This window comes from Haliotis asinina, chromosome 5, assembly GCF_037392515.1.
Source record: "Haliotis asinina isolate JCU_RB_2024 chromosome 5, JCU_Hal_asi_v2, whole genome shotgun sequence".
Lineage (NCBI taxonomy): Eukaryota > Metazoa > Mollusca > Gastropoda > Lepetellida > Haliotidae > Haliotis > Haliotis asinina.
The window spans coordinates 67,006,176-67,018,500 of record NC_090284.1 but is presented as its reverse complement, the minus strand read 5'-3'; the positions used below and the strand labels follow the sequence as shown (position 1 = coordinate 67,018,500).

The window sequence follows — 12,325 nt, the reverse complement described above, 5'->3', positions numbered from 1 at the left end:
TATCATCTTGTGACATATTACTTAGTCCACAGCCAACCACAGGAGATCACAGATGAACATGTTATATTGATCATATCTACCAAGCAGTCTATCAACAGGATCATCTCACAGGGGCCGAGACTGGAGCAACAAAGGAAGTACAACACTTTCATACATCAGACAATATCATTAGATCCAACAATCTCTATGGTAATCAATGAAAAATATGATCGCCATACATCAGAATGATGCAGGCCGCACTGCACTGACACAGCTCACACGGTGGCCTGGACAGACAGTAAACAATCCCATCTAGTAATTGGTGTTATGTCTGCCATAAAGTATCATTTACCTCTCCCAGGCTTGATATGAAACAGTTTATGACCCAACGGAGATAACTCTTACAAATGACATTTAAACTTAACAGATACGGCTGATTGAGATGCAAGAGCAGGAGCCCCATGTATGACACTGATACCCTTGCCACTCCTTAAACCCACTTGGATCTACCATGCCCTACAACACGGACATTAAATACATGATGGTGGTGAAAGCCATTAGAAGCACTGCTGTCAGTGCCACTAACAGTTTGCACCTGACTGACTACAAATGTTAACTTGCACTTTTCTTCAACCTAGACACATGATTGTGCATGAGTGTCCACTGTGTGCACATCATGTGCAAGCAGGTGCAGATGTTGCATGTGACACTGGGAACAAGGTCAGACAGGGACAATGTGTGCCACTATTGAATGCTTTGAGACTGAAAGACTGCTGCACTGCAGCAGTAGATGAAGATAGATCCACCTATGTTACTACTGTGAGTTACATGTAACCACATTCTGATTTGTTTCTTCAGTGTTTACTTCTGGTTTGTCAAGCATGTGTATTAGTCAAAAGTTCCTGTTCGCCAACCTGGGCCTTAATTCTCAAAATGTTTGTAGCCCTAAGTATTCTTAATGAGTTGAGAATAAGCTTAAGAAGTTTGTAGGGCTACAAACATTTTGAGAATAACTAGCCTGGGCTTCAATTTTCTAAGCTCACGTATTGCTAAGATAATAATGAGTTAATGTTAATGTATGGAGTTTACAGCTATCTTAGCACTAAGAGAGCTTAAAAAACCTAGGCCCCGGAGTTTTAGTAATATGCTGATTCTAAGTCTGTTAAGTATAAGAGGTAAGGTCATCTTAGAGTTATAATTGTGAATGGCAGTGACAGATTATCTCCTTGTACATCTCTACTAGATATGCAAATTGTATATAGGTACATATGTATAGCAGGTTGGACAATTGGTCCAAATGACACTCAAACTATTATTGTTCATACAAAAAATTACCATGGTTGGCCCTCAGCAAATTTGAGGTGCAGGGGACTTGTGATACCCATGAGTGGACCATACAAAATTCTGAGTGGGTGAGGACTTACTTGAAGGGGTCAAAGACCCAGTGCTTGGACAGTTCCTGCATCGAGTAGCCATGCACCCAGTCTAGATCCAGCTTCTTCAGGCCTGCGATGAAGTACACCAGGAAGACCTGAAACATTGCAGACAAGTCATCAGGTCAACTGAGACATGGCTGACAGGTGTTTGGGTCTACTGAAACATGCCTGCTAGGTCATCAGCTCTATTGAAACATGGTAGTTACGTCATCAGATCCACTGAAACACGACAGGCAGGTCTAGTTAAACATGGCAGACAGGTCATCAGGTCCACTGAAACATGACAGCCAGGTCTAGTGAGACATGGCAGGCAGGTCATCAGCTCAAATGAAACAGGCTGCTGAAACATGACAAGTCATTAGGTCAAATGAAACATGGCTGATGGGTCATCAGGTCTACTGAAACATGGCTGACAGGTCATTAGGTCAAATGAAACTGGGAAAATAAAACATGACAGGTCATCAAGTCTACAGGAACGTGACTGACAAGTCATCAGACCAAATGAAACATGGCATACAGGTCATCAGGTCAAAAGAAACACCACAGGTTATCAGGCCTACTGCAACACGGCTGAGAGGTCATTAGGTCTACTGAAAGAATGGCAGTCAGGGCATCAGGTGTACTGCCACATTGCTATCAACACTTAATGTTTTATTATCTTGGTTAGAGGTTCATGATAAATAGGATTCACATACTCTGTTTGTTCATATTCTACAATTCTACATTCTGAAGCAGTGCCATATTTGCAATCATATCGATTACTTTTTATGTGATGTAGTTTCATATGAAGTCATGTTTCTGTAAAGGCACAGATGCTAAATGATCCATCAAATGATACCTGAGCTGATCAGTCCAATTGGATTCTCCTACTTGGAGCTATAAAATGAGGTAGTATCAACAATTTACATAATAAAACTTTTAAATTTGAGTGCTGACATTATTCAAGAAGACAAATCCATCTTTGAATCTAAATTTGGAAAATTCATTGGATTAAAGGCTAGCCAGGTAAAAGAACTTTTCACATGCTTGAAAATTGTAGCTCTGGGATTTCAATCAATTTGTCAACATTATTCTTTCCTGGTGAGTAAAAGACGAAAATTGGAATGGTGTGCAACAGATTCAGTCATTCAATCAATTCTTCAGGGTCTCATAATCAAAACAATGGCTCACTCAAAGATGAATCACAAAATATGTTTTTGAGAAGAATCAGACACAGAGCTCTTTGAATTTATTCAATCAAACACATGCTGAAGACAAAACACGGTTCGATCACCATTAAAGTCTGATTTTCCTTTGTGAAAGAACTGAATCAGTGATTCCATTGTTATTCTGTATCCAGCTCTTACCCATGCTAAGTATAGAGCCCACTGTGTTACCCTCTGCCCGTCTTAATTCAACTTAAAGCTGATTAAAGCAAAGGATGGAGACACACTTATCATTCCACAGTATATGAGTTTCCAAACAACATATTGTGTATCCTCTAAATACAAAACACAACTTTAGCCAAAAAAGATCTAAAAACACTTTTGAGACACTGTGGCATTTCATTGCCTAAAGAAGCAATTAGTTTTGCTGAACATAAACTGTATTCTCTTCCACTACGCCCTGTAACTGACTACTGTTTCCAACACTGCTGACAGAATGGCTGTACTGGTGGGGCTTTTACTGGATTATTGCAATGAATGATGTCTGAGTTTTTGGTGATGATGATTAGCACTCTGTATACACATAAGTTTTATCTGCTGACTTCAATGTTTTCAAACTTACACTTCTACATCCACTGAACATATTACCATCAGTTCTCATGCAAATGACACTTCAGACATAAGAAAACTACACACAGAAAAGGATACAGTGGTGATATCTTTAACTGACATATGAGTTACACAATAAATATCACTCAAAGTGCACTGAACATTACCAGGCATTGTCTACTTGTCTGACAGACATTCTAAAAATAGTTGAGTAAATCTAGGAAACTACCAATAATATGGATAACAAGTTATGGACAGATTACAATATGTGGATGAAAAACTTCTCGACTACAGCAAGAGCAACATTTTGGTGTAGGTTGTTACTCCACTATCAAGCAAGTGATGAACCTACACTGCTACACTGCTACACTGCTCTCATTATAATCGGTAAGTTGTCATCCATATATTGTCATCCATCCTTACCGTTCCAACTTCTATATGCCTCTCAAAGAATAACAACAGCTTGTTATTGATTAACAGAACTCTTTCATATTTTAAAATAGAATATTGTATGCAATATCTTACGTTAATACTCACAGCATAGGGCCAAACAAAAAATGTGGTTCTGATTACACTTCTTTAAAATATAGGGTAGGTAGGTAGAATTATTATTTTTAAAAAATGTTTTTCAGAAGTACACTATGAACTAATTAGACACATATCAATGTGTAATTGTTTATTCAATCAAGCTGGTGTCCATTATGTTGTCTTTCTTACTCAAAATGACTGATGTCTGTCTGTGCAAAGAAAAACAACAACTGTATCTGAAAGCTCATTTTATTCTTATTTCTCAAAAAAATAATAGGGTCAGCACCAGATTTCAAGGGTAGGTCCAGTAATCAGTACCACAACATTTGTTTAAGACCTACTGATCATTTGATAGGATCACCAACAGATGAGGTGGTGGTCAGATTCTAACAGATCCTTAAACTAAATGTGTGTCAAGTCTAGGTGAAGCAGACTGGTGGTAGAATACAATCCATACATCTGAGGAATGATGAGATGCAGGCACTCTGGACAAACTACAGATTAACCATTTGATGCTCATTGGTCAGCTCTAATGACAATCCTTGCAGACTGGGAACCTATTCTGCCCTAACATTCAGATAAAACACCTTTTACCTGAAACTATGATTCATGACTAGACTATGGTTAATGAGCAGTCATACCTACCAAGGTTCTAAGCAGAGTATAATTCCACAGTGGAACATGGGCATTTCTTATCTTTGGGAAGAACAAGCCATCCAAAGACCTGAAACAAATCAAGTTCATTGATACGATGCAGTCTCAGAAGCAGAACAAAGCAGACGCATCTGTGCCACTGTAGAGAACCCTTAGTATCATCTCTTATGCCTCAGTGATACCCGAGAGGCATTAATCAGATCATATTACCTGTCGTATTTATCTTAACCCCATGCTAAATTTACAAAATATCATTTTAATTTATTTGGAAGATTGCTACAGACAATATGACATGTCAAGAAATGGCTGTTGCTTCTCAACTGGATTTCTAAAATCAGTAAAACATATTCTGTCAAGCTTATAGGAGTTGTAAAAATGTTCAATTGGTTGGCATCGGTGAATATGAGAACCAAGACACATATCAGTACCTGCTGGCATCTGAGAATATCAGAACAAAGACCAGGACTCCGTACAGATAGGAGTGATTGCTCCAAGAAAGAGGGACTTACCAGTATCTGTTGGCATCAGAGAACATCAGAACAAAGACCAGGACTCCATACAGATAGGAGTGATTGTTCCAGGATGTCTTGTCCAGCAGGAACACATACCAGTAGGTGATTAGGAAGGACAGGCAACTCCAGCGGAACATGAAACCCAGCATGATTCCTGCTGCACCTGTATGTGGAAGGTGGAAAGTGGAAAGTGGAAAGTTGTCAGTAGGAGTGTTACAATCACTAGTTACCAAGGCTGTCTCCCCAACACAAAAGGGTAAAATAAAGATATGCCTCTTGATGATGTAACTCATTGCACATTACATGAAAATCACAATGCAACAAAATTCACCTAGATTTCATTAACATTAGTATAGCGTTTTCAGTCATTGTTAAACAAAAGTGATAGTGAGTTGGACTTCATACTCCTTTGAACAACACTTCACTTTTATAGATTTGCCAACAAAAATCTGTGAGGACAATTAGCAGTGATGCACGATCATGATGTTGGTGCTCAAGAGGGTACTGGGTGCTAACTAGACAGGATCATCCATAAAATATTCATGAACTTGAATGGCATGAAATGTTTCTAGTTACCATATGCCACTGAATGAAATATTGATGGCATGACTTAAAGCTTTAATTTAAAATATGGAAGAAATATGGATGAGTACAAAAACACATTCTGGTGTAAGTTTATGGTGGAATGGTGGCATAAAATGAGTAAATGGACTTATTGGGAACACTAACCTAGAAGCATGATGAGGTACACAATGTACATCCACACAAGGGGAAGAGGCTGGAGGAAGTTGAACAGTGGGAAGCGACACTCGTCTGCATTACCCCAGCGCACATCTGCCATCCCTAGACCTCTCTCCTGAGGAATGTCAAACAGCATCAACAGACCTGAAAAAAGAGACACATAAACAGTCAAGGCACCTTTACGGTTTTGAGGGTTCTTTAATTGTTTTTTCACTTACATACCATTCCAAAGAGAGAAGTGAAATGATTCAATACTCAGTTGCAATGTGTTGGCTGTGGAATTTACACATTGTTCTGCACAACACTACTTAAAGATCATAACAGTGGTGTGCTATCAGTCATGACCACCTGTCATACTTAAGTGATGGACCTGAACTATCTTCATCCAAGATGGGCCTGAACTAACCTCACCCAAAATGGGCTTGAACTATCCTCATCCAAGATGGGTCTGAACTATCCTCATCCAAGATGGGCCTGACCTATCTTCATCCAAGATGGGCCTGAACTGTCCTCATCCAAAATAAGCCAGAACTATCCTCAACCAAAGTGGGCCTGAACTATCCTCATCCATGATGGGCCTGAACTATCCTCAACCAAGATGGGCCAGAACTGTCTTCATCCAAGATGGGCCTGAACTATCCTATTCCAAAAGGGGCCTGAACTATCCTCATTCAAGACAGGCTCGAACTATCCTCAACCACGATGGGTCTGAAGTATCCTCATCCAAAATAGGCCTGAACTATCCTCAACCAAAGTGGGCCTTAACTATCCTCATCCATGATGGGCCTGAACTATCCTCAACCAAGATGGGCCTGAACTATCCTCATCCAAGATGGAACTGAACTGTCCTCATCCAAGACGGGCCTGACCTAACCTCACCCAAAATGGGCTTGAACTATCTTCATCCAAGATGGGCCTGAACTATCCTCATCCAAGATGGCACTGTACTATCCTCATCCAAGATGGGCATGACCTAACTTCACCCAAAATGGGCCTGAACTAACCCCATCCAAGACAGGCCTTAACTATCCTCACCCAATTCGGGTCAGGCCCCGATTTCTCGAAACAAACTTCGGTTTTCACTCAAATCTCGAACTGAGTTTCACAATTTGAAACAACTGAATTTCTAACTCAACTGCATTTTGGACACATAAAACCCAAACAAATTAAGTAATCTATTCACGAAACTCAAATTGTTTCCTATAGTTTGAGTTTTGTGCTGATTTCAGTTCATTCTGTGAAAAATACGTTTTCTCAAATTTGATTAAAATCTCAGACTTAAGTTTGATTCCAGAAATCAGGGCCTGAACTATCCCCATCCAAGATGGGCCTGAACTAACCTCACCCAAAATGGGCCTCAGAAGAATAATGCTTCTCTGTCTAGTTTCCAAGTCCAGTCTGGGCTATGACGATGTGAATAGTGACTACTCATTGTGAAGGTAGTGAAACACTATTAGTGAAGTATCACTGTAATCTGTGGAGCCTCGTTGTAGTTAGTAAAGTATCTGAGAATAATGAAGTCTGACTGGAGTTACGGGTATATTTAGATAAGTCTCTGTTTCATTAGTAAAGTCTCTTGTTAGTGAAGTACACGTAACAAATGAAGTTTCAGTGTAATACGTGACATCTTTATGTCAATAGTGCAGTCTCAGTGTAATTTGTGGTGGTCTGAATGACTAGATTGATATACAACATGACAAGTAAGCATGCAGACAACTACTGGTTGTTTGAAAAACCTAAATCAAAATGCACTTCTAAAGGACTTCCTGTCCCTAGCCCTACTTGAATTACAAATATTAAATTGTACAATCTGAAGAATATTTTGGCAAATTAGATAAAATTATTGTGGCTTCTTGCCAGCTGGCTACATGGCTGGTAATACATAAAATCATCTTGTTAACTCTCAAATCTGAAGACACTGGACAAATGAAAGATTTTTGATGCACTGTCATACTGTTTTGCCTAGCGAAACAGGTGTTCTACTACATCTGCAGCAGTGAGGTGGATGACAATACATCAAAGCGACTCTCATGTTATGTCTTCTACGGGTGCACAAATGATGTAAACAAAAATGCAAATTGAAACTGTGTTTCATCTTTTAGGATATCTTCTCAATCGAAGTACATTATATCTTTGAGGTTTAAATGCATGTAAAGTCTCATTAAAACTGACAAAAGGCATTTTGTAATCTTGTAAAGATGAGGCAAGTCATAACAATTGGCAGCTGCCTATAGAAAAGTTACAGGGCTGGTCACTTGGAGCTCTGTGTAGGGAAGTCAGGTGACTTTAACATATCAGCTGATCTGGCTCAGTGACTTGGTTGATGACATATCGACCACTATTTGCACCAGACATAATTATTAACAAGCATTGTCATTAGGGTGACATTATCTGCCATCACAAACTGTCAAATCAAACTTAAAAAGCAATGAAAGTGAAGGTCATAATTTAAGATGAAGTTAAATGTCAACAGGAACATGATCAGTCAACCTCTCTCTTGATATCTTGCTCTGTAGTTGTTCAAACACACAAAGTCTCACTTTGACCTTGATGTGAATGTCTTAGTGTATGAAATATGCAAAAGCAGTAAAAAAGATATTGCTTATTGGAAAATGGAGAAGTCTTGAAAGTCTACCAAAGTGAGCTGTTCTTGAAATATCTTACTGAAATCTTCCAAGTGTCACCACGACCTTGAACATCACGTGAAGGTCACCAAAACTGACTAGACCTTGCACCTTCCCTAGATGAAACTTAGTGTCAGATATGAAGAACCAGTGAATGGTTCTTGAGGTATCCCGCTGACAATTTTCACAAGCAGCTTAACACGGTGAAATCTTCAAAGTGTTGCAGTGACCTTGAAAATCATGTGATGGTCACCAAAATCGACTAGGCCCTGCACCTTCTGTAGATAATGCTTGGTGTTGAATATGAAGAAATCCAGTGACTGATTCGTGAGTAATTTTGTTGACAAGTGTAAAACATTAAAGTCCCCTTGTGACCTGGAAATGAAGGCCAAGGTCATCAAACCTGATTGGGACCTTTCTTTCACAACGATGAACCTAGATACCCAATACGAAAAGAATCTAGTCAACAATTTTTAAGATATTCCAATTTGTATGTACGAACATACTGATAGACAGACTATATAATGTTATATCCCCCAACTTTGCTAGTCACACGAACGCACGCACGAACGCACGCACGCACGCTAGCACGCTAGCACTCACGCACGCTAGCACTCATGCACGCTAGCACTCACGCACGCTAGCACTCACGCACGCACGCACAACAAAAATAATATGTTCCAAGCACTGAACCTTTGAAAAATGTCAAGACGACTTGATATCTGCTGAATTTGGCTCATGGAAGCATTTGAGCAACTACTCCAAACTGAATTGAACCATCAAAACAAGCTGAACCTATTTACTCAAGTCCTTCCAGCCCACAAAACTCCTTCTCCAGAGAAATTACTTCAACTTTACAAAATTATGTAAACATGACTAATAGACAAATATCGAATTTAGCAGAGGAAATAATTCATCCTTATAAGAAAATCAATTTAACTAACAACCTTAAGATTTTTCTTTGCATCATAAACAGGTTCATAAGACCAAATCCTCAAACATCAAAAACGTGTAATTGTTTTAAAAGGGAACAGTTCCTCAAATGAGCACATTAGGTGAGCACTGAAGGATGGGTGAAGCATCATACCGGAGCTGTTCCTTTGATGGTGATACAATCAAACCTTCATTTAACAACAGGACTGTACATCATACAATTACATTCCCTAATTAAACCTTTTTGTCCCTTAACCTTGCAAGATGCCTTCGTTTAAAACGCAAAACATTTCAGGCAACAGCGGAAGAATGCTTTTCGTAAAGCCATACTGATTGGGCCGTAGGACCATTTCCATCAAGTGAACAAATGCCGTAATAAGCATGGACATGAAGGTTACAGCGGTGAGGAACGCGTTGTGTAATCAGTATTCCAAGCACAACTAATTTGGTTGCTTGTAGCACAGTATCTCCAAATTAATCTCGGGTCAGTAGATAATGCTCGAGAAAGTTATGTCTGTCTGAAAACATTAGACAATTATCTAATAAAGTGATCCGTCCCACTAACTGCCTGAAGGTTCCGACGGTTTGATGTGAGCACTAAACACAGTTTGATGCTATCTTCCTACATTACAAAGCAGACACATTACAATGGAAACAACTGCCATATTGTTGTACACATATTACCATTTGTCAATTTCTCCTTGAGTATCGTGCTTCAATCTTGATCACAGTATTTATCTGACAAAGATTTAAGCTCCTTTGAAGACAGATTGCTTAAGAATGGTAAATTACAAATTAACCAATTTATACTAAATTGTGGATCTGCTCAAATTAGACATGCTGTGGCTGAGTGAGTTTGAGAAGTTAGGTATGACAGATTCCAGCAACTTATAGTTCCAGAACTATTTCAACACACACAACCATTTTCAAATATTCATCAGCAAACTGTTCTGGTTATAAGACAAACAGTCAGCATTGTCGGGGATGGGATAAATGCTTCAGCGCATGTAGATATCTCTCACATTATCAATCACTAGATCATCTGCTTTAGACTAAAATATTTACAAACTTTTGACATGCAGCTGCAGTATTGCAGAGCATTGTTAAACAACAAACATTACTTTTTTACCTCTTCATATTACTATGAACTTCATCATCAACATGATGCAATGATGCTATAAATTCAAAGTTTAATACTTCTTTCACTGTGGCATTTTAACGTAAAGAAGGCACAATCATATAATCACGTCCTTACAACACATAACGATAACTTGTTTTTTCAGGTATAATGTTTATAAATGATCAAATACATTTCAATTATACTCTAAAGACATGTAATGATGGAATGTAACACTATGGTTAATCATTCAAAAATTTTTATGAAGTTTCAGTGAATATTGTTCAGAATATCATCTGGTTTCTAAAACTGACAAGACTCTTCAGCTAAGGGATGTTGGCCTTTATGTAACAAAATTGTCCATCCCCATAACATTCACTTAGATGTTCAAAAGTTTTCAAATCATATTCCATAAATGGAAAGTCAAAACAGAAACTATTGTATCCTTAAAACATTCAAGTGTAAAAGCCCATGTCACTTCTGTACACATCTTAAAGTTCAACCAGTCCTTGGAGACGATTACCCTGCATCATGACAGAATTAGTGTCCTGCATATTTTGGCATCATGTTGTTAAACACATTAGTGTTTTTACAAGAAGTACATGGAGTTTGAACTGAACCAAATTTTCTTCATTTCTGACATTTCACACAGGGATTCCCCGGTGATTTTGCTTCTTCAATAATTTACACCATAATCAGTCCTTTTGCTGCAGTTGAGAATGCCATTAAAGCAGATTTAATGTTGGAGAAACTGGAAGCTGATGACAACTGAAATGCAGTTAATTTTTTAAACACTGCTGTCGCTTATGTTTCAGGGACAATTCAAGTTTGAGACAAACAGCTTTTGGCATATTTGCAAGATGGCTGCCTACCTGTCAGTGTAGAGTGGCAGATTTGACAGATCCTTAGAATCTGACATGCTACAATAGGAGCTCTGCACAATGTCCAGTGATTATTCTGACATGTAAATTCTAAAACATGCTTTTCATTTAATCAATAATTGATCTTGTGCAGTTGTTTATATGCAAGGAACAAAAGCTTAATGGTTTAGTTTGGTTTCGTATTTCACACTGCTCTCAACAATATTCTAAATATATGGCAGGGGTCTGTAAATAATCAAGTCTGAACCAGATGATCCAGTGATCAACAGCATGAACATCAATCTACTCAAATGGGATACAATGACATCTGCCTACCATATGGGTTACTGCAGATGCTAACGCTATCTTCACATGTTCAAAATCTAACGACTACTGTGCCCACTGACTGGGAAGGGATCAATGCACACAGTACGCTCTTTAACTCATATCAAATCAGAATAGGATTTTCAATACAGCTGACAGGTTAAATAGCATCACAGCACAGACTTAAATTGATGAATGTTTTTTCCATGGTACGTGTTATAAATAATTATTTTGAAATGAAAGGCTTTTTAAAATCACAGAAATATCTGACTGCTACATGCATGCATCTCACCATGATTTATTCATTAAGGTAAGACTTCCCACAGAGCAGAGGTTAAAATATCCCATTGCCCAACGCCTGGGAGAAGTCATTTTTCATTTTGGGCACTCGGATAATGGCATCTTACTAGTCCGTGGACTACTAGATAATTTCCACTTATGGTTTCAAACCGCAAATAAACTTCAATTCATATCTGCTCGTAGCGTAGCTGTTAAATTTTGCATTACTAATAAAGTAGAGTTACCGTTCTTTGAAATTTATCACTCTTTGATAAATAGTCCAGTAAACAAAAACATCAAAGATCGTGCCATAAAGTCAGGGCAAGTTACTCTCTTGATGTCACTTGCCCTGTGGCAAGCAGCTTTTGAAACAAAAAAATTAATCCCATGCGGAGAGAGCCATGTTCCTAAATGTGTCTGGCATCCTTGTTTCAAAATGTATTCGCTTCATCAATCCAAACTATCAACTATAGCCACATAATCCTCTTCCATACTGACAAGTTATCATGTTATCTGAGTCACATATTCAATAAGCCAATAACAAGTTTGCTGTCACATGAGACATGAATTGACAAGCACCAGCA

At 38.5% G+C, this 12,325-nt stretch overlaps 1 protein-coding gene across 3 annotated transcripts in view; it reads right to left on the bottom strand.

The window, feature by feature from the left end:
* LOC137285101 (vitamin K-dependent gamma-carboxylase-like) overlaps positions 1 to 12,325 on the bottom strand; it is an 81,966-nt gene that overhangs the window by 32,527 nt on the left and 37,114 nt on the right. For all 3 annotated transcript variants that reach the window (XM_067817308.1, XM_067817309.1, XM_067817307.1), the window contains exons 3-6: positions 5,593 to 5,748; positions 4,861 to 5,026; positions 4,343 to 4,421; positions 1,404 to 1,510 (exon numbers count right to left, since the gene is read on the bottom strand). In XM_067817308.1, the coding sequence (XP_067673409.1) occupies positions 1,404 to 1,510; positions 4,343 to 4,421; positions 4,861 to 5,026; positions 5,593 to 5,748 (508 nt within the window). The remainder of the gene's footprint in view (positions 1 to 1,403; positions 1,511 to 4,342; positions 4,422 to 4,860; positions 5,027 to 5,592; positions 5,749 to 12,325) is intronic.